General features: G+C 55.4%; 1 protein-coding gene across 4 annotated transcripts; it reads left to right on the top strand.

Annotated features, from left to right (window-relative positions):
- SLC29A1 (solute carrier family 29 member 1 (Augustine blood group)) lies at positions 1 to 26,978 on the top strand. 4 transcript variants are annotated; one of them, XM_067293212.1, is made up of 13 exons: positions 1 to 30; positions 18,647 to 18,729; positions 19,608 to 19,689; positions 19,958 to 20,130; positions 20,361 to 20,500; positions 20,758 to 20,892; positions 21,143 to 21,240; positions 21,612 to 21,702; positions 21,823 to 21,914; positions 22,059 to 22,167; positions 22,440 to 22,525; positions 25,088 to 25,287; positions 25,954 to 26,978. In XM_067293212.1, exons 2-13 carry the CDS (start codon positions 18,701 to 18,703, stop codon positions 26,063 to 26,065), a joined length of 1,347 nt encoding a protein of 448 aa, XP_067149313.1. In that variant the 5' UTR covers positions 1 to 30; positions 18,647 to 18,700; the 3' UTR covers positions 26,066 to 26,978. The 4 variants fall into 4 exon arrangements, with proteins under 4 accessions (XP_067149313.1, XP_067149315.1, XP_013799401.1 ...); XM_067293214.1 differs by lacking the exon at positions 1 to 30 and adding an exon at positions 289 to 306; XM_013943947.2 differs by lacking the exon at positions 1 to 30 and adding an exon at positions 11,537 to 11,673.
- Positions 26,979 to 27,656: the final 678 nt, after the last annotated feature.

Here is a 27,656-nt window from a genome sequence, read left to right as displayed (position 1 = left end):
GCGCGGAGCGGAGCGCGGAGCTGGGCGCAGGTGGGTGCCGCGGCGGGGCGGGCACGGCCGCGCGCTCCCGCGGTGAGACGGGGACCCCCTGCCCGAAACACGCAGCCGGGGCCGGGAGCGCGGGGACCGCGTGGCGTTGGCGGCGTTTGAAGGCGGCAAAAGCGGGAGGAGGAGACTCGCGCTGCGCTTGCGGCCGGGCTCTGGGAGAAGCGGCGACGGGGGGGTTATTCGCAGGCGGCGCAGGGGGACCGAGGGGGCTGCAAGGACTGGGAAGCGGCGTGCGGCGGCGGCCGCCGCCTTCAGTTCGTAAGGTATTGGCTCCGGATCTCTCAATTTTTGTCTCTCCCCCGGCTCTCCCTAAGCAATGGGGCTGGTCTTCTTGCTAACAGCAGATAGCGAACGAGCGCTAGCAGCGCTGCAAGGCTCCCCGGCGCATGTGGCCGGGACTCCGGTGCCCCAGCAGAGGGGGAGGCTGCGTCTGGGTCGTGGCTCTGTCTTGGGAAAGATGTTTAATCCCGTAATTGCCTTTTGGGGTGCGGTGTTTTCCTTCCTGCCCGTTAGTGCTGCTTCCCACTGGAAGTACAAATCCCCTTTTGCGGCTATTCCTGGAGCAAGTGCCTGTGTGTGGTTTGAGGGACCTAAGGCATACTGATGCTCTGATCCCTGCAGGCTGGGCGAGTGTGTCCAGATGCAGGATTTCGCCATGGGGTCTGTGCAGTGGTCCCCACTCTGCGAAGATGTGCGTCTCTGGCAGTTAGGATCAAGGCTTCTGTGTTTGCACAGCAGTTGCTGCCAGACTGCTGCAGTCGTGCACGTGCTGCGTAAACCTGCCGGAAGGCACACAAGCTGGGCGTGCGGGCTGGGCACCACGTGTTGCTGTGCAGGGAGGCAGGCAGAGCCCCCTTGTCTGGTGGTGGAGCAGGTGGGCTTGAGAGGCTCTTGCTTCAGAGCCCTGGTCGCAGGTCACACTGGGTCCTGCACAAGGAAATGCTCCGAGTTGGTGGTGGGATGCAGTGGAAGGTTTCAGTAAGTGTTTCTTTGTGTTCCTGCGCAGATGAACTGTGCTAACAGAGAGTCTGGTCCAGGCAGGAGCACAGATAGCTCCATGTGGAGCCCTCTGTGCTGTCCTCCCCATCCCTGTGGTTAAATCTCCTCCCTGCTAGGTGCTAATGTTGGCTTGACTGACACAGTCTCTGCCTATACTCGCCAGTGCTCACATCTGCCTGTCAGGGGTGGGCTGTGGAGCTGCGGACTGTGGGAAGTCAGCAGTAGCCAAACCCCAGGGCTGTGGGATTGTGGACAAATGAGCCTATATCCTTGAGCCCTGTAGATTCCCCAGGGCTAGGGGCAGCAGTAGGAATTTATGCAGCTGTTGGCCACAGCTGGATGTGCTTCCTTGCTGATCTGAAGCAGGAAGCTGCTCCGCTGCCCCCGAGTTGCCTGTTGCAAGTTAACACAATTGAAGGAGTGCTGTGAATGCCGACACAGGAAATCCCACTCCCCTCCTGCACTGCATCTCGTCTCAGCTGCATCTTTTCCGCTCGTCAGCCCCAGCAACCTGCTGGGCAGCCATGGGCTTCCCAGGGCCTGCCTTCACTACAAAGCTAACTCAAGATGTGACTATGCAGGGATGCTTTTCTTTGGGGTTGCTGGCTGTCTGAGGGTGACTTGTGGGCTGTTGATAAAATCACAGTGCAGCATGGACACTGGTGAGCCCTCTTGAACACTGCTATTCCTGCTGTTGCCTTGTTTTCCCAGTAAGGACAGGTAGGCTTTCTCTCATCTCACTCACTGAGAAAGTCTTCCTGGAGCAGAGGAGCTTTCCAGATGGCACTAAGGGCTGTAGCATAGGCCTTGGAAGGTGGTTTGCAGCCTGGCTGTTCCCCCCTGCCCCAGCTATTTTGGACAAGGAGAAGAGGCTAAAGAAGGTCACCTCAGGCTGACCCAGCAAGCACGTTCCCTGCATATAGGGCAATAAGGCAGCTCCATCCTGCTATTGTCCCTCTTCTCCCTCCCTTCCCAAGCTGCATAATTAACTACTGGCATCATTTCCCCATCATGGCATTCCTCCTCTTATTATCTGCGGGGTGGGGGGTGTTAATGAGCCTCCTGCTCTTTGAAGATGAGTATGGGCTTTGTTCTTGCCCTGGTCTGACCAGTCTTCCTCCTTCTCATGGTCTGGGAGGAAGCCAGGGAGCAGAGGATACAGCTCCCCGTTCACCCGCTCCTGGGCTGCACCTCCCACCCTCCATCCTTCAGCACCGCTCACAGCTCCCCTAGCAAAGGCAGAGCTGGAGACCGACACTTCGGGCAAGGGGGAGCCCAGGAGCAGCCAGCTCCCCTGGCTGGATGGGAAGGGGCTGAGCCTGGGCTTTGGGAAGCCAACGAGCACCCTCTGGCCTTTCATTGCTTTTTCTGGGGCAGATGTAGATCTTGGTTGTTTTTGTCCAGCATAATGTCTGAGTCCTTGGCAACTGTGAAGGAAACTGCAAATCCTGCTCTTATCAGCATGGTGCTGTTTGTTTGCATTTGCCAACTGAGTACTGACCCCAAAGTGCAAACTGCACTGACCTCCACACATCTTCCTGAGCACCTAGCTCTACCTCATTATTCCCATCAACCTAATGCTAGCTCTGCTATTGCTGCAGCCTCGCAGAGCAATGGGGTGAGCAGCCGAGGGACTGGAGCAACGTGAGCTCTCGGATTCTCTTCTCTGTGCTAACTTGGCATTCCTCCATCCCTTTACTCACCTGCCAGCAAGCTTAAGCTTAAAGTACTGTGTGGAATGAGCTATGGGCTTTTGCGGATGGGCAGGAGTCAGGGTTAAGGGCCACACAGCTATTATAATTTGACTGAGTGGTGTGATGAACGCAAGGTGCTTCCTAGATTAATAGTGTGCAAGACATGGGATTGGGGAAGAAGCGTGTGGAGTAGATGTGGTTGGTCACATCAGGACGTGTGGTCTGGTGGACCCTGGAAGTAGGACCCCGCTGCTCCCCGCTGAAGTAGCAGCAAAGCTGGCCTGGCCTGGCAGCAGGGATCCCAGCATGGGAGAGAAGCCATGGTGCCATGGTGCTGCAGGGGGAACGCATACGAGGGTTGTTACTCCCACAGGACAAGTGAAGCTGTTGAGTGAGGGCAGTGTTGGCTTTTGTAACTTTATTTCTGATGCCGGAGGTGTGAAGACAAGTCAGCGTTGTGACATTTTGGTCCTGCTCTGGCTTGGAATAGGCTTTTCCCTGATCTTACCATTCTCTGATAAAGGGGAAGCTCAAAGCACTGGATTTGCATGGCCGTCCCAGAGTCAGGAGTGACACAAGTCAGTGAGCCTGGTATTCTGGGTGCAGCACTCTAGGCTGTCTCTCAGTCTCTTCGATAAGCTGTGGGTAAGCACAGACAGGCTTCATCTCTAGGAGATCTGTTTTCGTTCAAGCAGACAAGGGGCAGAGGCTTACTGTCTGCCTGCTGGGTCATATAGAGGAAGCCAGCAAAAAATCAGAGAGATTTCCACAAAGCCTTGTGTTCTCCCCCTCACACCAGTGCCAATGGGTTTTTCTTTTAATTCATTTCCTTTAGGACTTTTCTGATGAGAAAGCAGCTTGCTGTGAAATTTCCAGTGTCTCCCATTGGGAGGCTGGAAATTCACTGAGTGAGAAATCTGGGAAGCTACAGAGAGAGGAGGCAGAGAGGGGGGCTGGGAAATGGAAAGAAACAGGGCTAAGAAAATGGTTCGGTGAGTTGGGAGCAGTGGTAGCACCAGTGGGGTGCGCATTTGGCCTCTTGTGCCAGGCTGCGCAGCCTGCTCAGGGCACATACCAAACTGCTGTACCAAGGGTGAGTCACTGCGGCAGAGCTGGGTCTCCTTGCAAAAGTATGGCGTCAGTCTACGAGCTTCGCTGGGCAAAGGACAAGACGTCAACTTGAACTTGTATCGTCACTCCCAGACCAGGAGTGAAGCATCTCCAGCCTCCGCTGCTGCAAGGCTCCAAGGAGAGCCAGCCTGGGCCACCCTGCCAGCATGCTACGCACTTCTGGGTGCTGGTGCCTGTGGCTACGAGTATGGTCATTGCCACTCCCTGGTTAATCGCACCTAGCACAAGTAGCCATCAATCCCAAACAGTGACAGGAGCCAATTTACACATGCGGGAGCCAATTTACACATGCGGCTGAAAGCTGGGGCAGTCCCAGGCAGCAGCCACACTAGCGACTTCCAAAGCACCTCACCCAGAGCTCCTCAAGGAGTGTGGAGATGGTGAGGACTTTCAGAGGGGGTGCAGCCCTGTTTGTGCCTCTGCATTTCTGCAGGCTTGCTTGTGGGAAACCCTCTTGAGAGGAGCTCCATCCTTTAAGTCTTGGGAAATACCTGCAGAGAATAGATTGGAGAAGATGGGAGAGACTGATTGTACGTCCCCCTTCTTGGTCTAGCCAGGAGCTCAGGGTTGATGAGAGCCTGCTCTACTTTCAAAAGTCCTTGCCTTTTTCTAGCTTCAGGACCAAGTTGGAGACAGTTTCTTCAGATTCCAACTAGGGGTTTGACTTTTTTTCCCTTGGTGCTGTGGACAAGCTCCCTCATGGTATTTCTCTGCATGGCATCTCTCCCTCCTTCTTGGAAAGCCTCCTGCCATGAGGTACCCCGATGCCTGTGTGCACCCAGGGAACATGTGCAGCTCTCCATCCCAGAGCCGTAACCACAGCATCTCCGAGGAGCAGCCAAGTAGAGTACAAACAGAAATCAAAGAGAGGTGTGTGTTGGTGGAGGCTGTGTGACTATGGAGCCAGCGCAGTGCTTTCAATCAGGATTGGTAGGTGTTGCGCTGCGGTTGAGGACTGTGGTTGCTTAGATCTCTGTGCCGTCCTTACAAGAGCAGGAGCATTATCCATTAACTGTGGGAGGCAGACCATACCAGCACTCAAATTGAAACTCAACCAAGCTATTAAGAAGCAGTCCACCTTTCCCTGCAGCTTCTCCTTCCTGTCTTCACACCCACTCCCTGTGGCAATACGAGGCTGGTATGAACCACATCGAGGAACCAATCTGCCAGCATGATCAAGGCTGGGGCAGTTATCCCAGAGGCAGTGGGAGCTGGGCAGCAAGGCAGAGGAGCTCTGGCTTGCTGGGGGTCGCGGGAGCTGGCTGTGAGGTGCCGCTGTCCCCTCTGCTCAGGCTCTGCATTTGGGCTGGCTCAGCCCACGCTCGACTGGCTCCCGGTGCCCTCTGACTAACCCTCCCTGTCCTCCGCACGCAGCAGCTGCCAAGTCGGGGAGGCAGAGGGGGATGTCTCCTCACAGCCGCGTGCCTCCTGGGAGCCTGCCCGAGGGCTGGGGACGCCAGCCCCTGCCCACAAGTCGGCCTTAGTACTGGGCCTGCTTGGCATGGCCGTAGGGGTTGCCATTTGTGGTACGAGGCATAGTTTCCTCACCCATCACAGCAGCCTTCCCTGGACCTGGACACCTCCTGAGTCCTGGCTCACAGGCTGTCATTCCCTGCTGGTCTTCTGGCATGGGTATGACCTCCAAGAACTGATTTCTTCCTTACGGCTGCACGGGGGAGAGAGCAGCCTCGTCCAAGGGTGAGAGCACAGGACAGGGACTCGGAAACTCCCCATTCCCATACCGAAGTTCAGGCGACGACGCTCTTTGTGGCCTTACAGCTTTATGGTCCCCTGCTCTCCTTGTCTTGGAGATGGGCTCAGGGAGGAATGTGCCACTTGGCTTGCGCAGCTGCACTGCTCAAGCAGTAAGGATGTGGTGCTCCTAGGAAGCCTGCTCTCCTGGGGTGTCCAGGGGGTGGCATCCCACCACTCCCAGCCTGCTCTCTAGCTGCAGGCCCTGGGGGCATCCTGCTCTTCTCACTTTAGGAGAGTCCCACATAGAGACACCCTGAAGTTCCCCAGGGAAGGACCCGCTCTGGCTGAGGGGAGGATGGGCAAGACAAGGATCTCATTGCCAAGCCTGGAAGTGTGGCCGAGCCGAGACAGGAGCACATCTCCCACAGCTGTGTAGGGGCAGCTCTTATAATTACCCTCCATCATACAACACGCATCTGGAGCAAAGAGGAGCTTTCAGCAAGAAACAAAACAAAACACCAGTGAAGTGCCTGGCTGTCTACAAGTCGTCTGCCACCAGCTGTCCCTCCCTTCCTTCCCCTGGGTTTGGGGGGGGATGTGTGTGCCAAAACCAATTGCTTAGGCAGGGTTCAGCCAATGGACTCTGTATCATCTGGGATCACCGTGTGAGTACATCAACATCCCAACATGTTCGGACACCCAGACAAGCTCCAGCAAGACTTGGGTGCATTGCTGGATGGCCAGCCCACTCTTACAGAGGGTAAAGTACTCTCGGGACTGCTCAGCAGAGAGACTCAGTTCTGTCTTCATCTCCTCTGCTCGAGTTAATGTTCAGGAGGCCCACTTGTAGGCATAGTCCCTGCCCCAAGGAGCTTGTGCACTAACACCAACATCTCCAAAACCCTGTTCACCCAGTTTCTGGATGAGCAGAGGAGGCTGCAGGCAGCAGTCAGGCACGCACAAGTAGCTTGTGGGGTGGTGCATGCAAGGCCTCCGTGCAGGAGGCTTGTCCTTGCGTGGCTGGTGGTGTCCCTGGGGTGTCCCTTCCAGATGCTGCTTGTCCCAGCCGGCCCTTGACTTTCTGGCTGTGGTGCAAGGGGTGGGTGGCTGGTTACACAGAGGTAGTGGCATATGCAGGGAGGGATTTAGAGGGGATGTAACTTGCCTTTTCCTAACTTGCGGGCAGACTTCTTGTTCGTCATGCAGGAGAGCCTGAAGCCCTGTTTTGCTGGGATTTGGGCAGACATGAGGGAGACCTCTGTACCTCCTGTTGGCCCTGCCTGACTAATCTTGCTCACATAAAGGTTTTCCTGTCCCACAGCCAGGCTGTTTGCCATGGGTTAGCTGGGGCCAGCGCTGAGAGCAAGAGGTTTGTGCTCTGACTTATTCCCTCCTAGGGAGGTGTCTGCCTGAGCCAGTGACACTTGGTTTGGCTGCACTCTGCGAGATCTTTAGTCCTGCCAGGGCATCTGGGGAAGCTGAGTTGTTCATGGAGGAGGGGAAAGGGTGGGAGAGGTGCCCTGCGTCATTTCCGCCATGGGTGTTTACACCAATTCCTTCTGCTTGCTCCACTCTGCTGATGACTTATTGCTGCCTTTACTTTCTGTCCCCTTGGTGCACAGACCATGCACAAACCACAGGTCCTTTTTGGAGCTGCCACAGAGCAGGGACCTGGCAATGCCAGTTTTCAGCACCCCTGTGACAGCAGCAGCATCCTTCCCGGAGCCTAATTTAAAGGCAGCTGGCAAATAGTGTGTGGAGATCCTGGAGGTGCCCCAACTCCTTGGACTTACGGGGATGGCTTTGCCCTGCTGTTGGGAACTGTCTGCAACTTTGGAAACAATTGGCTTTGGGCAGGGTCTGCATGGGGTGAGGAGACCAGCCAGAGCATCCATCCCTTATCGCTCCTTTTGGTCTTGGGGATTGGGAAAATAGTGGGGTGCCCTGTGGCTCTGACAAAGGGTACATGTGTGTGAGGCGGTGACAGAAGTGCCCCATAACCAGTAGCAGAGCCATCGTGTCCCTGTCCATCATGAAATGGCTGCATTTAGCAGCTGAGGCCAATTTGGGATTTGTGAGATGCTGCGGCTGTCCAAGAAGCAAGCTGATTCTTGGCAGGACAGGCAGCTGGCAGAGGGACTGTGCAGGACTGCGGCTGGTGCCAAAACCTCCTTTCCTGCTCAGCATCCCCTGTTTCCCAGTTGGGCTGTGAACGTTTCATGCCGAAAGCAGCGGTCAGCCAGGGTCTGTGTTCCTGAGCTGGCCTACAAGCGAAAGGCTGCTTGGTCTGCAGGGGCCCAAAATAGCCCTTATATTTTTGTCCCAGCCACTGGCCACAGCTGATGCGTAGAAGATGGAGCCAACCTCAACGCGCCAGAGGCTTGTGGTGGTTGGCTGGGCCACACATCCATCTCAGCTTCTGCAAGGGGCTGCCAATTGGGGAAGAATTGGCCCTCCAAACTTTGGGAGCTGGAAGGATGGTGGTGCCAGGGGAACACTGTGTTGTTCTGGCTCTGGTTTCACTCCTCCACTCTCCCCCCCGCCCTAAATTGGAAGCAGCTGCAGGGCTCTGCGGCTCACTTGGGCTTTCTAGCCCAGCCTGCCTGAACCAGCCTCCGAAAAATTGCTGAGTGGGACCACAACTAGCTGAATGAGAGCTCTGCCCTTGTGAAAGCATCCCAGGAGGTATGACAGCCTCCAGCCCTCTCTGCAAAGTTCTCCTGGTGCAGAGGCAGGTCTTGCTCCGTCTCAACCCTGAAATCAGGTCTCCCGCTTGCTCATGGAGGCTAGCATGGGGGAGTACGGCACAACCTCACGGGTCAGGTTGGAGTCCAGCGAGCCAGTGCAGGACAGATGCTGCTGGAGGCTGCTTTCTTGAAAAGGTCGTGCCGTGCTATCGCCCATCCCATCCAACACAGGGCAGCTCATACCAGTTCAAGCCAAGGGTTTGAGCCCCAGGACAGCTTGGTTCAGCAGTTCCCACTCACTGCAGGGAGGTCTTGCTTGCTAGGGGGTCCTGGCTGCTCCAAGCTCTGCATGTTTCCATCTGGGACCAGCTTGATATGGGAAAGAGCCAGAGCTGGAACAAAGCAGCAGCTCATGAGCCTCTCCCCCGGATGTGAAAATACCCCAGGATGTGGGAAGATCCTGGGCTCACAGCAGGGAGGGGGCTGCTGTGGGAATGCATGATCTTGGCGTTCAGCTGTAGGCTTCCCCCGCACTCCCTCTCACAGGCGCCTATGCAGCTGCATGAGCCTTTGCTGGGTTTCACTCCAGAAGTACCCCGTTTCGGGGATGCGCAAGTGAGCCCCAGGACTCTCTAGGGTGAGAGGAGCCCTGGTAAAGTGCACAATGACGTCTGGGAAGAGGACCATCACTGGGGTTTAGTAGAGCCCTCCAGATCTCTTCCTGGGGGGCTCTGCACTTAGCTTGGGGAAGGATTTAGGGGGGCTTTGGAAATCACTCTCCAGTGATTTCATAACCCCCTCCCACACCCCTCACTGCAGGGGTATTATGAGGACCTCCCAGCTACAGCATAAGTCATTCCCATCCTTCCCTCTACAGCCTCATGTGGTAGGTTGCTCCTTGCTCAGCTCTCTTGTGTCGCTTCTGGCCTGACTCCTTCCCAGACCTGCCAGCTCTGAGCTTGGTCCCAGGGCCAAGGACATGAAGCAATGAGGGAGGAATCCTCTCCCCTCTCCATCCCAGCACCCCAGATGCACCGATGGGCGGGTGGCCTCCCCGTTATTGCTCCCTGAGCAGTGGCCTCAGAGCTGGGATAGCCACATGTTGCTGTAGGTATAGCCGTACCAACCCCAGGAGAATGCCATGTATAGGGAGACTCATCTTACCCTTCTGTTTCATTCCCCAGCCATGGGACTGTCTCTTAATCAGCCTGTCTGGTTTCCTTCCCATGAATTTAGTTGAGTCCTTCAGACTTGTCTGGCTGCAGGCTCTTTTTGTCTCACCCTGCTTCTCTGCTGTGCATTTCCTCTCTATGGCTCTCACCTCTGCTCCTTTCAGCTGGGGGCATGAGGGGGAATGGTGAAAAGTTCTTGCAGGCTTGGCCCATCCCTCTGGCACACTGTTGCCCAAGGTACAGCCTACAGAAATACCAGCTGTACAGACAAGGATTGCTCTTGAGCAAGCCTGGGCCTGATGCAAGGGGAAACTACTAAAGCAAAAGAGATGATACTTCTGGCAGCCGTGCTCCAGGGGGGTCTTACCTAAGCACTGCCCCAGCCCGTCACTTGCGTCAGGCCCTTGCATCCCACAAGGTCTGGCTGCAGGGAGAGTCTCAGCTCCCACCCTTTGGAGTGGAGATGAGAAGCACCTCCTGCCTGTGAAGGGGGTGCTGCAGGCAGGTAGGAGCCAGCACTGTGCCTTGTCCTGTGGCATGATTGAGACTGCAGCCACTGTGCATGGCTCTCCTGGTACACAGAGGCCTGTGTCGCTGCTGTGCCAAGCCCTGAGCTCCTCCACACGAGGAAGACCTGTTCCTGCCTGGGGGCTGCTGCTGGGCTCCCATTGTGCTCCCAGCTGATTTTTACATTAATGCTCTCCTGTCATCCCCTCCAGGGGTCCTACAGAGTTTTCTTGCTTGAGAAGCGGAAACACTGCTTCCTCTCATTGTGCCGCTTCCCGATGTGGGCCTCCAGGCTGGCCCTCGGGGAGTCCCTGGCCTGCGGCACCTCGCACAGGCGGCATTTATGGTCCCCTGCGGCACCACAGCTGTTGGCCACAGAGGACCACGGCGAAGGTGAAGGTCTGGGATGAAGCTCCTCATGGTCTTCTTGACAGCACAGGGGCTGCCATGGATCTCGGAGGGTATTGTAGGCTAGGGTTGCATCCGGACAGCCCAAGGGTGCGTCTGCCTTGGTCTCTTGCCATGGTTGTGTTCATGCACCAAGAGGGGGTAAAGTCCACCAGGGGATGAAACTAATTAGCCTTCTGCAGGCCAAGCCCTTTGCATCCCACGTAGCTTGTCTTCCCCTTAATTAATCAGGTCTGGCTTGTTAATTAGCTGCCTGGCTGTGCCTCACAGATACCTGCCCCACCTCACCACCTCCTGTGTTTTGTGCGCAGCTCAGTCACCCGCTGGTCCCACAGGAAGCCCTGGCCAGATAGCATGAGCTTTGTGCAAGCCTCTGCGCCTGCCCGTAGCGGGCCAGAACCTGCACAGGGACCACTCAGTTATTTCCCCTTCCCTTTCCCCGCCAGGTAGACCCTGTAGGACTGAGAGCTGGGGGAAGGCACTGTGAATATCTCTGTTAGCTTCTGCTCTTTTTGGAGGTTTTTGCAGATGCATCGAGTAGAGCCCAGAGCAAATTCCTTCCTCCACCCTTGGGAGAAAGGATCTTTTCTTTATGTTTCTAAACATCTGACTAAGGGGGCCTGAACCCAATTCTGGAAAAAAATGTCTCCTTCCCAAGCCTAGTGACCTTCCGAAGAAGCAGGTTGGGGCTTTGGTGTGGAGCAGATAGTCTTCTTCCCCAAGGTGGCAGCCAAGGAGAGTCGGCACTAGCACATGTTTTCCAGGATGTGCTGGTGTGCCCTAGGGAAAGCGAAGGAGGGAAATGTGTTGGGAAATGAGCACAGAAAATAGCTCTTGCTCAGTCCTGATTTTTTTGTCCTTCATTTATCCCAATTTTTGCTCTTTGAGAAAGGCTGAGGTGACAGTTTGGCTTTGAAAAGTGTCCTGGGGTCCTTTACGCTGACTGGGTGCAGCAGGAGGTAGAGGTAAGGTATCATGTGCGTGAGATGGTGCCATCCAAAACGATAGCTTGTTGGAAATGCCGTGACGAATCCCTGTTTTTGCAAACAGACCTCTGAGAGCAGCTTATCTCTCCCCCTCTGCCGTTGACCCTATCTAGAAGAGTTCCTTCTGCTTCCTCAGAAATGACGTTCTCCTCTTAACTCCTGCCCTCCCCCGGCTGCTCTATCTCCTCTTCCACTCCCAAACTGCTGGCCTTGCAGCAGACAACTGCTTGGATATTTGCAGAGCTTTTCTGGCCTCTCCCTACACCGTGCCGTCCCCAGAGTCCCAGCTACCCTGTGTGGCCTGAAGTGACCAGGGCTGAGTGTGTAAGACCAACCTGCCCTTCTGGTAAGCTTTTTGCTGCAACATTAAAATGCTACCCTTTGGCAATGGGGCGACTGGCCACTGATCCAACTGTGGGGTCCAGTGCCTGATGGGATGCTGAGCAGTAGGTAACATCCGTCTCTGCTGTGTGGTATGTAGGTGCCTTGAGGGTTTTTCTCTGGCCGGCAGCAGACTGGGAGTGCCCGGGGTTAGGCACTCACTCCGTGCTGAGGAGAGACGTATATGCCTTTAATTGTGGGGCTGCTATTGCTAGGGCTTCTCTTCCGCTATCTGTGTTTTTTTGGTCTCTTAGTAGCCTATCTTTTGCCAGTTATATGACAGGGCTAGAAGCATCCATGGTGGGGAGACAGAGGCCCATGGGTGCAGGGTGAGGGAGCTCCTTGATGGGCGGCGGAATCCAGTCTGCATTGGTTTGGGGAGTTTTAGGGCTGGCCCTGCCCTGCTGCTGCCCACTCTCTGTTGCAGGAAGCCCTCCAGAGACAGCTGATTCCCCCATGACCTAGTAGCGCTGGAGTCCCACCAGCCCCCGGGAGCAATTTCCAGGCTGCAGCCCGCAGTGACCACACTCAGGGTCAGTGTGGTGCAGTCAGAAGCTAGAGCCTATGACAAAGCGAGTGACCTGGCGCGGGGCACGTAAGAGGGGTGTAATTGCCACATTTAGGACAGTACATGACTTGTGTGTCAAATTAAGCAAGTAAACAGAGGGTGTGAGAACCCTTCTTCCCAGCTTAATTTGCACGCACGCCCGGGTTGCTTTACCTGCTGGGGCCCCGGAGCTTCTCTCGGCTTGTTTTACTGTCCAGATAAGGACTTTTGCAGCTGGCTGATGTGTGCAGTTGAAAACATATCCCAGTGCTGAATGCTCCCACGCCACCCGGCAGGCAAGATAACAGCCAGCAATGGGTGCTGGGAGTGGGGATGTCCCCTGTATCTCTGGAGCTTGTGTGGTGGCTGCAGAAATCCCGCGCGCATGCTAGAGCCTGAAGACAGACAGGCTCCAGAGCTGCATTTCCCTTCCTCAGTAGAGGAGCCAGGGAGCAGGGTACAGCAGGCTTGCAGTGAGAAATGGCACCCAGAGCTGGGGCAGTTCCCAGGGAGGCAGAGAGGAGGCACGACTCTGCTGTGCGTGGAGCAGAAATCTCTGTGGGGTGAGGGTGCTGGGGCCTGTTGCTTTGCAAGAGTTTTTTCAGTCTGCCAGGGCCTCGCAATGTGAAGGGGGCTGCAAGCAGTGAGGCAGTGGGGCTAGGCAGAGATGCTGCCGTCCTGCTGCCTCACTAAGCTGCCTTCTCAGGACCCAGCGATGAGCAGTGAAGGGGGGAGCAGATGTGGCAGTGAGCCTGTTTGCACAGAGGCAGGACCTAGAAAGGAGGAGGACAAAAATAATAGGAAGTATTATCAGCGCTCTGATGGTAACTGCTTGTAAATCACATCAGGAGTAGGAAGCCTGCAATAGTCAGTTGGAGGAGCAGGTGATCAGAGAAAATGAGGCCATAGCAAAAAAGCTAAAGGAAGGTTTTGCCTCTGTCCACTCCGGAAGAGCCTGGGGGGTTTCTTCCACACCTGCAACCTTCTTTGGGGGGACTTATTAGAGAATCTGAAGAGTCCAGAAGAAAAGTTATAAAACAAACAGGCAATATAAATGGCAACAGGTCACTAGGACAAGACAATATTTACCGGGAGGGCTACAGGAAGGCAGGGATGGAAGAGTTAACTATTATCTGTCATATACAGTCATTCATTCACAACCACCCTGGTCCCTGAGGACTGGGAGGTGGAAAAATTGTGACGTTGAGTTTTAAGAAGGGCTGGAGGGAGTGTCACAGAAAAGCTGCATAGTAAATGTGTGTGCCAGGCGAATGAGTAGATGGTAGCGGTAAATTGAATCAGTGGCACTGGGAGAGCTGCAGTGTCTGGGGGAGGCACCTGCCCCAGGAAGGGCAGCCTCCCATGGCTATGGGAGCGCTTTGCAGGGTTTCCCTGGTGAGGGGATGAAGGAGGTAGGGCTGCTGGTGTCCACACAGCTTTCCTAAAAGCATTCAACAAGGTCTTTCACCCAGACTTTTAAGGAAACTGACTGTTCAAGAGAGGAGGTAGTTGCATGGATTAATAATTGGTTAAAAAAACAGCAAGCAGAGAGCAGGAGTAAGTGCTCAGTTTTGCAATGGAAGGAGATCACAAGCGGAGAGCTGTCACTCATACACCTGTATGCAGCCTGTGTTCAATCCCATGCTTTTTTGACATATTCATGAGTGATCTGGAAAAGGGGATGAGCAATGAGAGGACAGAGTTTGCTGATGCTATTGAATTATTCAAGTTAGTGAGGACAAGAACCAACTGCGAAGAGTTACAGAAGACCATTACAAGACCGGGCAGCAGGCAGATGGAATTCAATTTAGATAAATAAATATCCAGTGAAACACAAGGGGAATAAATAGTCCCAGATTTGCAAACAAAATGACAAACTCTGAACTGGCCACTCACAGCAAGACTTGGGGTTATTTCAGATAGCTCAGTGTGCAACCACAGTCAGAAAAACACATCAAATCATTAAGAAAAAAAAGAGAAAACAAAGCAGAAAACAGCTTTGTGCCACTGTTGAAATCTACAGCTTACCGACCCTCAATCTCCATGCAGTTCTGGCCTCACTGTCTCTAAAAGGGTCTAGTAGAAGTGGGAAAGATTCAGAGAAAAGCAACAAGGAGGATCAAAGGCATGGAGCTGTTTCTGTATGACTAAGTAAGCTAGAATTTTTCTGTTTGGAAAACATGATGTAGGGTGGATATGATCCAGGCCTGTAAAGTCATGGCTGGCACGGAGAAGGGATCTAATGTTCATCTGCTCTTTGAATACAAGAATGAGGGAGCATCAAATGAAGCTAGCATGTCCTTTGCACAAGGTGAACTGGCCTTCACAGGTGTAGGGTAGCTGAGGAACTCCTTGCTGCAGGATGTGATCATTGCCTAAAGGGCACATGAGTTAGAGGGGGAAGTCGACATTTTCACAGAAGTGAAGCCCACTGTGGGTTACAAAACACATAGAAAGTGCATCTGGCTCAAGGAGTCTCCAGAACAGAATTGGCTGGAGCCTGGGAGAGTAAATGGAGACATATATTTGCTTAACCTGCTCTTACACTCTTTTGGCATCCACCTTTGGCCTCTGTCAGAGAAAAGATATTGAGCTAGACAGATTGATCCCATGTGCCTCCCCTTATTGTGTGAAGACTTGCTGTTGTTGCAGTATTACAGCGAGATGCACAACCATGCAGACTCATACATCTTGTGAAATACAAGTGTACTTACAGCTGAAGGTGGAGGAGTGCAGGATGCTAACTGCAAAAGGAGGGCCAGGTCAGAGTTCAGGCACGAACATGAAATGTCAACAGGCAGTCCTAAAGCATTTTCCTTTCTCCAGCAGAGTCACAGCCACAAGGATTTCATGTCACTTGTACACCAATATTGCGCCTGTTCCCTGCCCATACGTAAACCTTGATGGCGCCCAGATCAGCCTCTCTGCCCGGAGGTATCTGCTGTCTCGGAAAACAGCAAACGGAAATAAGGGATGGGGTGAAGCCTGGGAAGGTATCTGGCCCTGCCCCATCTTGGCTGTTCTTGGAGGAAGTGTTGACCTTATCCCTGCAAAGTGATCCGTTATAATCAGCGGTGGGAGGACACTGAGGTATTCACCATACTGCCTGCCAGTAGCCCCTTATTTCTAAGATGTAAGGAAAGTGCTGTGGCTCTAATGCAGGATAAAGAGCTTTTCTTTAAAGGGCTGGTGTTCCTGGGTGAAAGCTGTAGCATGCCTATCCATTGCCATGAAACCATTCCTAAATGGAAAGCCAAACTTGTGCTTGCTCACCTTCAGTGAAGGCAGCAGAAGCGGAAAGATAGGTGACACATGGAAAGGGAGGGAGAGGGAAACCTCAAAAGCCCAGTGGCAAACCACTGCCTTCAGGTGCAGCCCTCCTGCAGCGCAAGTTTTTCTAGGGAGGTTGGGCATTTTTCCACGCAATGGTTGCTTACGCTGTGAGTTCCCAGGGTTTGGCTCGCAATGTGCTTGTGTATGTCCCAACACAATAGGTGTCATTTTGAGTGTGTCATGGCCTTTGTGTTGAGCAAATGGGCAATTATAATTACGCTATCTCTGTTTGTATTTGGTCGAAGGAGATAACCTGTTGTTTGTTAAGCCAGTCCTGCTTGTTACCTTGTTGTAACATGGGCATCCACAGCAATGCTTAGGCATCACGTGTGAGAAGAGGGGAAGGACTGAGGATGGATGCTCTGTGTCCAGGAACAAACTGGGTGCCCTTACACCAAGGCCTCTCGTCAGGCTCTCCTTTCCCTGCCCTCCAGGCCATGCAGCCCGTAGCCACAGCACTGTCGGGAGACCTTGCTGGGAGATGAGTAAGGTTAGAGCTGCAGCGTGCCAGCAAGGTTGCAGGGGGTGGCCGTGTGTGATGGCTGGCCTCTGTCCCCCAGGCAGCTGTAGTAGGGTTGCTCTTGCTGGATCGGAGCGTGGTTGCCACCTGTGGCTTGTGTTGGTGTGTTTGACCTTCTCTGTTTATTGCAGGGTTGTTTGTAAGAGCTGGTGGCTGGACGCGTTTCCTGCTGTAATGAGCACTGACCTGTGCGCTCCTTGGCAGGGACTGGCTCTTTGTGGAAAAAATTAGAAGGCACTTAGTAAAGTGAGACAGAAAACAAACAAAGCCAGCAGGAAGCTGCGGCCAGGAGGCTGGGCATTGCCTGCCGAGGAGGCCGGTGCTGCCGACGCCGGGCCGTGGGCGCTCTGCGGATGGGAGCGAGGGCTGCGGGGCGCCAGGGGGAGCAGCACGCAGCTGTCCCTCAGCTGGCGGCTGTACGCTGCCTCCTCCACGACACCCTTCATTTCCTCCCTTCCCCAGGCGCTGCGGGCAGGCGTCTGGGCAGCAGGACCTGGGCCGCCTGCCAGCCGTGGTACCTGACACCTCTTCTCCTCCTCCTCCTCCACGGATGCCTCTGGACCTGCACAGCCCCGGCCCCTGTGACTCAAGCAGGGGCCTGACGCTTGCTCGTCCCTGGGAGGCGGGGGGGGGGGGCACGGGAGGGGGAGACGCACCGCCTTCAAATTCACTGCCCAGGCACAGGGAGAGGATCGGCTCGCAGGGCCTGTCCTGGCTCCGTCCTCCCCAGGTACGTCTGTGGGGCCTGTCCCTTCCCCGGCCCCCCGGGACACCAGTGGGAGCAGCGGGAAGCAGTGGGAGGCTGAGAGCGGAGCCAGGGGCTTGTCTGCCCAACGGGCAGCTTGTTGTGGGCTTGCTCGGGACCCGCTGGTTTTCTCCTGCCCAGTGCAGGAGATCTCTTGGGAGAGATTGTTTTGCACGGGGGCGACCACCAGTGTCTGTGTGTATGCGAGGGGGTGGCAGCCACGTTGCCAGACCCCCCCGCTAACCCAGTGCCACAGCTCAGGGAGCCGCCTGCCGAGGCACTGGCAGCCTGCTGGGAGGGGATTTTTGTATGTTTTCTCTGGAAGCCCGGGTTGCTCTCAGAGGCCAGAGAGGAGCCATCATATCCTGATCTGTCAGCACGGAAAGGAAGGGAAGCCATGCTGCAGTCAGTGCCAGCATTATGGGGTGGAAGCTGCCGGCCTGGGGGGCTCTCAGTCCCATTCTGCACGGACCTGCCTTTTGGCCTGATAAGGCTTTTCCAAGCAGCTAATGGACCTCCCAAATCCCTCTCCACACCTTGTTGGCTGTGTTTTGGCTCTGGTTTCTCCTGTCATACCTGTAATCTCTCCCACACTACATAACCTGCGGGACCACGGTACCTCTTTCTGCCTTTCTCTGCAAGGAAAGTGCAGAGGTGAAGGACACATGTACCTGCAACATGGCAGAGTCTCGGTTGCCTTTAAGACTCGCCGAGTCTTGCGTGGACTACAGATCCCAGCATGCTGCTGTCTGCCAGCCTCCAAGGACGCCTACCTGGCAGGCAGCATGCTGTGGGCAGGCAGGGATGCTGCAGCTGCAGCGGGCCGCAGGGCAGGAGAGGAAGGAGGAGGGGCAGGCGGCCGAGGGCCATGCCTAGGGGGGTCTGTGGGCTGCCCTCCAGGAGCCTTGGTGTAGATGAAGTCCTGGGAGAAGTGACTGGATACCCAATGCTGCACCAGCCAGACTGGAAAAGGACAAGGCAGGCCTGCAGCTTCTCCCGGGCAGCTAATCCTGCTCTATCTGAAGAGGGAGGGAGGGATTGGGCGGGGGAAATGTCTCTTCTCAGAGGCCTCTGGGGATGTGTCTCCAGAGATGGCTATCTGTAGGGAAAGCAATGCCGGAGTGGTGGCAGGGGCCAGACTCAGCAGGAGGTTTTGTGTTGTGCAGTGAGGGGGCAAAAGGGAGAGGTGAGCAGTGCCAGGGCCCACCAGGGATGTCGCGTGCTGGACCTGGAAATGTTGCTTCCAAGAGTGACGCAGGAAAGGGCTGCAAGAGCCCTAGGAAAGAGGGAATTGGAAATGGAGGGTTTGTGTGGTTCTGACCAGAGGAGTCATTGAATTAAATATGTCTTTTGTCCCGCCGTGCCCCAGGTGTTGGATGGACATGGGGATGGTGGGGGAGGGACACAGCCCACTGCACATATGCTTTGCTCACAGCATGAGGATTAGGGACAGAGAGGTGCAGGCTCAGAAATCTCTTAAGAGCCTGCAGTGGAGTAGCCAGGCAGCTGGGGTAGAGCAGCTTGGGTAGCTCATAAAAGCGTTTTCCTGTTCAGAGGAAAGGGCTAGGCATCCTCTGGCCAGCAGCATATGAGCCCCTGTGTCAGCCTCTCGGCCAAAGACCTCTGAGCTGCAGATTTCTGAAGCTGCTGCATGATGCTCTTGCCAGTTGCGGGGCTCTATTTGTCTCCCAGACCTATGGAGAGCTCACCCAGAGTGGGGGGTTAAAACCAGTGCTGTCCGTGCCTGGCCTGTGTGCCTCACTCCCCAGTAAAATCCTCTATTTGTTTTCCAGACGGAGAGCCACCACGAGACTTGCTGGGATCTTCACTGAACCACGCTGCACAAGATGACAGCAAGAGATGGGCCCCAAGACAGGTAATGCTGGGCTCCTGTGTGGGTGTGGGGGCATATCCAGGATAGGATCAGGAGATCTGAGGGGACAGGGGCCCAGTCTGCCCCCTGTTCTGCAAGTTTTCTGGGCTACAGAGCTATGATGCCGAAGGGCCCACCTGTGCCGTGTCCCTCGGGAACGCCAGAGCTGGCAGCTGGAGGGAGCAGAGGTGGCTCCAGGCCCCGAAGCTCTTTGCCCAGCCCAGTGTGCCCTGCTCGCTGCCTGTTCCCTTCAAGGTGGGGGCTGGAGAGCATGTCGGAGCCAGCCATGCTGGGTCCCAGCCTGCTGGCAGTCTGCTCTCCGGATCTTCATGCTCCGTCCCTGTCTGTGGAGTCCCTTTCCCCAAGATGCTCTTGATGTCAGTTTTTCCATAGCAGATGGGCTGTAAACAGTCAGTGCTGGGACACTGCACTGCTGTTCCTGGGTAGCGTGACTCCCTCCCAGCTCTGGCAACAGTCGCTATGCATCTGGGTGCCACGTGCCGAGGAGCAACCAGCCTCCCCCTGCTTTCATAACCTGCTAGGAAATGCTGCCAGGGCCCGGGGAAGGGCCTTCCGTGCCCCTGCACAGGGCCATGTCTGCTCAAGAAAGCCCAGGGCTGGGTGAGCAGGGGCTGCGGGGAACTGGTGAGAGCCAGTGGCAGAGCTAGGGGAAATAAATCCCTTGTGCCATCCTGGTGTAAATCTCCTTGCTATTAATAGCACTGGTCCTACAGATGGCACTGAGTTGTAAATTTCCATCCTCACTCCTCCTCCTGCTCCGTCCCACAGTGGGTCAGAGGACAGTCAGGAAAAGAGGTGATACCTGTCCCCTGCGCAGTCCAGACGGTGCTCTGTGCTGAACTGCTCTGTCCCCCTCACAGGTATAAAGCTGTCTGGCTGATCTTCTTCATCCTCGGGCTGGGAACGCTGCTGCCATGGAATTTCTTCATGACTGCCAGGGAGGTGAGAGCTTCCGCCCCACCACTGTTGGTGGCACTAATCGTCCCATGTCACCTCTAGGGACAGCAGTATGGGTGTGACAGCACGGGATGGTGTAAGGCCCCCAACATTTGCAGATGGGGAGATGGGAGTGTGGGTAACCTGGGTGGGACACATGTGGCACTGAGGTGGCAGGAGGAGCCCTGGGCTCGGGGGGGTGGCACGTGCAGCTCGAGTGTGCCGGGGGGAAGCTTTGCAGCAGCTCAGCCCCACCTGGCTCCTTCCCTCGCAGTATTTCATCAGCCGCCTGGCAGACCCGGAGAGCATGAACCGCCTCTGGAATGAGACTGGTGGGGCCGCCTCACCCCCCTCCTGCCTGCAGTCCATGTTTGACAACTTCATGACTCTCTGTGCCATGGTGCCGCTCCTCATCTTCACCTGCCTCAACTCCTTCATCCACCAGCGGTGAGCCTTGCCCCATCCTTGCCTCTGCCAGCCCTCACAGTACAGCCCAGCCCTCACCTGTCCTCCCACCCCAGCAGTGAGCCAAATTGCAGCCTGTTCAGAGTCAAGTCAAAGACAAAACACCAGTCTCCTGTGCTGTGGTTTGGCTGGGCCTCCCATGGCAGAGTCTAGGCCCTGGCTTTGGGTGCCTGTGGATGGTGGGTTTTCCTCACAGAGACCCTTTCTTGCAGGATTCCCCAGCAGATCCGCATCTCAGGCAGCTTGGTGGCCATTGGGCTGGTGTTCCTAATCACTGCAATCATGGTGAAAGTCACCATGGAGCCTCTTCCCTTCTTTGTCTTCACCATGATCAGTATTGTCTTCATCAACTGTGAGTGGGGCACGGGGAGGAAGGAAAGGGGCAGTGCCCTGAGCTCTTCTGTAATAGCAGAGCCCTACAGCTAGGACTGATCTCTGCAGGGAGGAGAGCACAAACCCTACTGCAGGAGAGTCAGGGGAAGGGGGAGGAGGGGGGGTCCCTGCCTTGCTCTTCAGGGCTACAGTGTTGGTTGCAAGGTAGTTCCCCGCAGAGGTGCAGTCCTTCCTTGCCTTTGGTTGCTCATTTCTGCTTGTCCTTCCCCTCTGCAGCCTTCGGTGCCATCCTCCAGAGCAGCCTCTTCGGACTGGCGGGGCTCCTGCCTGCCAGCTACACAGCTCCCATCATGAGCGGGCAGGGCTTGGCAGGGACCTTTGCCGCTCTGGCGATGATCTTCAGTATTGCCAGTGAGTAATCCCTGCCTCATGGGTGACAGAGCCTTCCTGGACCGCTGTTGCTAATAGGGCCGGCTAGAGACTGCAATCTGTGCCCACAGCAAGCAGAGGGGGGCACAAGCAGGGGACCTCGTCCCCCGCAGGGCCTCGTCCTGGGATCACACTGTAGGGATGAGTCAGAAATAGCAGCAGGACCTTTTTTCCCTCACCTCCTTCATCCTCTTCCTTTTCCTCCCTGTCTCCTCCCTTCCTGTGCTCCCAGTTGGTGCTCAGCAGCCAGAGAGCTTCATTGGTTACTTCACCACAGCATGCGTAGCGATCGTGCTGGCAGTCTTCTCCTACATCCTTTTACCTCGCATGGTAAGACTTTGCCTTCTTGGTGGGGAAGATACGGGGACATGGGATCTTTGTGCATTGCAGCACAAGGACCTTGGCCCACTGATATTCCCACCTTGGCTCCTACCAGCATTCACCTCCTGGGTCAGGGCAGGCCTTCCCCTGTCCCAGGGGAGCTGTCTGTGGGACTTCCCAGCTCAAATCTCTGTATCCTGGGGTACTGCATGGAAATGAGCCCCTGGGTGAGCAAGAAAGCATGGGTATCAGACACACCTGGAGCAAATACTTTGCCCATATTGCACGATCTGCTGTTACCACATAGTCCCAAACACCCATTCCCTGGCAGCCTTCTTTCCCCACACATGAATGAGTTCTCTGTGACTGTGTCTCTGCAGGACTTCTTCCGCTACTACTCCATGAAGGATAAGACAGAGTACCATGTATACCATGCAGAGCTGGAGACCAAGAGAGACCTGATTAAGAAAGGTGAGGGGCTGAGGGGGGGAAGAGGAAGGGAGGAAGAGCTAAGGGGAAGGATGAGACAGAAGGACTGAAGATCCCTGCTGTCCAAGGTCAGCTACACCCTATTCTTGTCTCTCTCTGCAGATGAGCCCAATGGGATGGAGCAGAATAACTCAAAGATCATCCCTATCCACAACCCTGATGAGAAGCCCTCGGTCCTCTCCATTTTTAAGAAGGTCTGTGAGCTGCCAGCAACCCCTGCCCTTCCCCTTGCGTCAGGGGATGGACACAGGTGTAGGACATCACAGGGTGTTACAGCCACCCCTGCACTGGTTTCTTCCCCTGTGTTTGGTATCAGCCCCTTTCTTTCATTTCCCCAGCTCTGGGTCATGGCTGTGTCCGTCTGCTTTGTCTTCACTGTCACCATTGGGGTCTTTCCTTCCATCACAGCTAAGGTGTCGACGATACTTGGAGAGGGAAACAAATGGGGTAAGTGTGGCCAGGTGTGGGGTGGGAGGAAGATGAGACCGGGAAAGAGCTAAATGGGAGGAAAGAAAGTGAGGTTTGAAGTCATAGGAGTGCCTGAAGGGAGGAGGAGACCATTGTGTGATGGCTTGGATACAGATGCTGACCTGACTGCGAGAGTTTCAGCCCTTTTTGGGAAGTCAGGATGGCTCAGACCTGTGAGATGGTCTCTGTGCAGTTGGCAGGAGGGCCTGGGGCACCCTGAGCTTGTCAGTGATGCTTTTCCCCTTCTGCAGGTCTCTACTTCATCCCTGTCTCCTGCTTCCTGATGTTTAATGTCTTTGATTGGACAGGACGGAGTCTCACAGCCCTCTTCACGTGGGTAAGCATGGGGCAGGGAGGAAATGCTGAAGCTCTGCTCCTGGAGCACCCAGGCGCTCTCCATCCCCTGGCCCCTTGGCCATGCCTCTCGCTGGGGCTGCCGTCTGGGGCTCCAGGGAGGAAGGCGGCAATGGGCTGACTCCTGCCCTGGCTTTGAGTGCAAAGCAAAAATTTATGGGTTAGATCTGAGAGTCACAGTATTGTCCCGTCCTCCTCCCACCCCTTTTGCGTGGTTTGGACGAAGCTGCCTTCTCCATTCCAGCCTCTTTGTAAACAAACCTTCACTCCAGCTATGCAAACAGCCAGGCAGGATGGCGGCAGGGCAAGAGGGTGAAAGACGGGGCAGCCCAGAATAAAATCTCTGGCCTCCACGCAGGACACAGCTGCTTTAAAAAGCCCTGTCTGGGAGCGGGGCAGAGCCATGCCATGTGGGACACTGAACTGTCCCCTGCCATGTCCCACATCCCCTTGCTGCCATCTTCCCTGCCTGGTTTAGAGCTGCTGAGGTTGAGGAGTGTGAGCAGAGGCTGCGATGGTGGCGGGTGAGGAAGGGGGCTGTGCTGTCTGTGTCTCTTCCTACCCCTTCACCCAACCCCCAGGCTCTGTTTCCCCCTATATTGTTCAGGCTGTTTGTTTGAAGAAACTCCTTACAGCGCCACACAACATGGGGTCTGTCCGGGCCTGGCTGCGCTGGGTTTCCCTGCAGCCTGGAGCTGCTTCTCTCCTGGCCATCACTACTGGCTGCTCTTGGCCTTGGCCACGAGCTGAACTGCCTGGTGTCCAGGCCACAACCTCAGTGGTGGGATGACCTAGCAGGAGACATTTCCAAAACAACACTGCGTGGAAAGTTTGACTGCATGTGGTTTGGGCCTTGTTTCCCTGGTTGAGGCCCTGCTCTCTCCTTTTCTTCTCCCACTCACTGAGCAAAACAGGATGCTGCTCTTGTGGGTTTGCCCACAAACACAACAGTTCGTGTTACTTCAGTCACCCTGTGTGCACATGAAGAGCCCCATGGTGACACCAGCCCAGGCAGGGCCACCAGCTCCCAAAGCAACTGCAGGTCCCTTCTGACCTCGGATCCTGTCATCTGTAACCCTGACACCTCGCTGAGGGGACTCTAGGCAGAACCAGGCACATCTGTGACATGTCCCCAGAGCCTCACACAGCCCCTGTACAGGGGACTGCCTTGATCCCAGCTGCAGGACAACGTAGGGTGACAGTATCTGCTACTTTGACCCAGCTCCACTCATCCAGGGACTCTGTTAGGATCTAGAGAAACCTTAACCCAGTCAGTGCCTTTCCCAGCACTGTCTGAAACAGTCCCAGTATGATCCCTTTCCCAGATTGCTGGATCTCACCCTGCTTGGCTAGGGGATGATGTGGGAGGCTGAAGAGCTGGTTAAAGCCCAGTTTGCAGGCGCTGATGCGCCAGAAGGGATTTACCTCAGCCAGCCTTGTCCTGCGCAATGGTTTGCTGCAGGATGAAATGGCATGTGTGTGCATAAGGCTCGCCTGACTGTCTGTTGTTTCCAGCAAGTGCTTAGCAGTTGCTTGGAAGTCCAGCTCAGTATTTTGGCTCTGGTGCTGCTGCCCTCCAAGTCAGCTTGCATAGGATTTTTAGGGCAGTATTTAGATCTGGTAGGACAGGTGCCCTGTCTGTCTCTCCTCTCTGCACACTGACTTCCCTACCCACAGCGAGTTGTGTACTCCTGCAGAGGCAGGACAGCCTGCACTAAGTCACAGCAGAGCAGCAGCTGAGCTCAGGGGATGCTTGCCACGCTGAGACAGCATGCCCTACCAAGGGAGGGAAGGAAAGGTGAACGGCAGTGAACTTTTCCATCTCTTCTTACTGGGGAAGAAGTGTTCTCCACTCACATCCCTGCTGAAGAGCCTGCAACAGTCTGATGTTTTTGCCTCCTCTTTCTTTTGGGGACCAGAACACACTGCCTGCATAATCCCCTCTCAAGCCGGATGTTCTCCACATGTATCTCGCCTTTCCCCAGAGCCTCTGATGCTAACATGGGTCCATGAGGCTTGTCTAGTCATCCTTGTCTCTGCTCCCTGCTGCAGCTCTCCTTACAATGCCTGCTGAAGCGTGGCTCCAGGCAGTGCCCATGTCAGTGACAGATGTCTGGCAGCGAGAACCTTCTTGTGAGTGATGGCCTAGCAGATACCAGGAAGGCTAGGGAAAAAGACAGGGAGAAGAGCACCCCAAGCCTCAAATAGCTGTATCTGATGTGGGGGGAGCCTGCATAGGTGGATGCAGGAAGCTGTAGGATCAGAATAGGCAGACCCAGAGAGGTGTACGCTGAAGGATAGCAGGCAGGAGCTGTGAGTCTGGAGGCCTTGCAGAGAGTAGGTCAAAAACTGCCCTGATCTCTCCCTTGCATCAAAAGGTGATGCTGAGATTTGTTGCAACAGGATATGTCTCTGAGCAATTTTGCCCTCTGTGTGGCTCCCTGCAGCCCCAGAGCAGACAGTGGGGACAGCCCCTCTGTAGCCCTTGCTGACATGCCATGGGATGGGGAACTCAGCTACTCAGTGACATATGTTTCTCCCCCAGCCTGGGAAGGACAGCTGCCTCCTGCCAGTAATGGTGGCCCTACGTGTCATCTTTATACCCCTTTTCATGCTGTGCAACGTGCAGCCCCGCAACTACCTGCCTGTCATCTTCTCTCACGATGCCTGGTACATCATCTTCATGATCTTCTTCTCCATCTCCAACGGCTACCTGGCCAGCCTTTGCATGTGCTTTGGGCCCAAGTGAGTAACAGCTGGGGACAAGGGAGGAGCTGGTTATACCTGTGGATGCCAGCTGAGGCCTGACTCATTGAGTCCAGGCTCTGCCTAGCTCTGGCATCTGGATTCCCCCAGGGCAGAAGGGGATAGTTACACCACCTCCCCTCTGGGAAGGCAACCCCAGTGTCCTCTCTCCTAGCCTTGTGTTATATCCTAGAGCTGAGGATGCTATCATTTGGGCTCCCCATTTTCCCTTTGTGCCACCCTGGGGAAGAGGCTGAACACAACAGGACTTTGGAGAGGAGCAGAAGGCGGTGTAGCATGCAGAAGGGGGTGAGCAGCCTTGCCCAGCACAGAAACAGGCAGCACAAGGAGCCCTGCTGGGGCTCAGCCAAGCAGGCTGCAGTGCATCAGGGCAGGAGCCAGGGAGGGGTGTCCTTGGCGCCAGGAGCTTCAAGGCAGCCTGCCTGATGCTTTTTTTTTTTTTTTGCTTTCTTTTTTTTCATATGAGCCCATAATTTAGAGGCAGGCTCTTGGAGCTGAGTAGGATTTGCTCTTGGCATTCCCCTGCCGCAGAGGGAAACAGCTTCTGCTTACTGTGTGGTCTTCTCCCATCTCTGCAATTGAGCTCACAGCAGGGCACAGAGCATGATTCCCCAAGGATGAGTCTAACACCTGTTTCTCCCACAGGAAAGTGCTTGCCCATGAAGCAGAAACAGCTGGAGCAGTCATGGCCTTTTTCCTCTCTCTGGGCTTGGCCCTAGGAGCTGCCATCTCCTTCCTATTCCGAATTCTCATCTAGCAGAGGCACCTGGAGGCTGCACAGACACAGAGAGACAGCTCCGTATCCACCTCTGAGGCCCTGGACACCTCAAAGCTATGGGGAGAAAACACCACACCTGCCCCTGACGAATTGTACTGCCGAAGCAGATGTTACAGCCAGAGACGGTTCCACTCCTCCAGGGCTGGCCTGGCTCCTGCCATGCTCAGCTGTGTGATGCCTTCAGGCCCACGTGCCTTTGCCATGCTGCAAGATCCCTGGGATCTCACAGAGGTCCAGCCATCCCCTCCTGCTGCGTAAATTCCCCAGCTCAAGACCTAAAGCCATTCCCAGCTACCTCCTCGCTGACAGGCAGAGTTGAGGGCTGGCGTCCAGTGTTGTTTCCTCTCCTGCCCGTGTTCCTGAGGCACCTGGGGACTGGCTCTCCTTTTGTTTCCTTCCAGGGGGCCTGGAAACATCCCGCACCCCAACTTCTCCCCTACTGGGGAGATTGCAAATATGAAGGAGAGCCCCAGACAGCCTTGCTGTCTTCATCCCCACTGTCTACTTTGAGCATGTCCTCCTGCACAGTAGTATCTGAGGGAGAGATCCACATCCCACCCAAAGAGCTGCCATCCAACACCATGGCTAGACTGAGGGAGAAAGAGGTCTCCACACCCTGCCTTTTCCCACTCTCTTTGCCTTCGTTCACTGCCTGCTTATTTCCCAGCCCCCTCAAAAACTGGTTAGTGATTCTGCCACTGTTTTCTGTCTCCTATTCATGTGACAGGAGATGGCACCATGAAGTGTGAGAGGAAAGCAGGCAACTCCCTTCCCACCAGGCTGCCATGCTTACCCCTGTGCTGCAGGGGGAGCCTGACCTCCCCCTTGTCTCTCCCCTGCCTTGTAAATGTATCTGTACAGTTGCCTTTTTCTATAAAAAGACCAAAATGCCCCGCTGGGTATGTGTGTGTGTCTCCATCGCCACAGGGAGGAGGGCCATGGGGGCTGAGCAGGGCAGGAGCTAAAAGGAGCGGATGCCAGCTTTTTCTGGGCATCCCCAGGGTTCCCTGTGGCCAGCACTAGGCAGTGAGCGGTGCACACGTCTCCAGGACAGCTAGGCCCAGGGCCTCACTGCTATGCTACATGGCTGAGATGGGGAGGGGGTGCTGGCCTTGGCGCAGACCCCTGGCACCTCTGATAAGGGGGGAGGCACCTGCACATTTGGGGGGCAGCAACCAGCAGCCCCTGCACCCAGGAGCCTTCCCTGCGCCTGGAACAGCTGGAGTGCCACCTCCTGCTCCTGGGGAGAACTACATCACCTCACCAGTGGCCATGGGCCCCACACACCACCCCTCTGCCCCACACCACTCACGGCCATTGCCTCCTCAGTTCCAGGGGCTCACCTGCTGCAGCACCACAGCCTCCCCAGGCTTGAAGAGCCCAGAGTTGTAGGGCCCAGGTTCCCTCATCCCACCTACTGCTAGCAGCCACCAGGGGCTCAGAGGTCAGAGATGGCCCCAGCTCTGCTCCGCGAGGGATTCAGATCCATGTGCCTGCAGCTCCAAGAGCAAGGATAAGGCACAAGAATTATTCTGCATTCCCTTAGCTGCTGCTGCTAAAAACAATGCTT

The sequence above is a fragment of the Apteryx mantelli genome, chromosome 3, assembly GCF_036417845.1.
Source record: "Apteryx mantelli isolate bAptMan1 chromosome 3, bAptMan1.hap1, whole genome shotgun sequence".
NCBI lineage: Eukaryota > Metazoa > Chordata > Aves > Apterygiformes > Apterygidae > Apteryx > Apteryx mantelli.
This window is presented reverse-complemented; position numbering and strand designations above follow the sequence as displayed.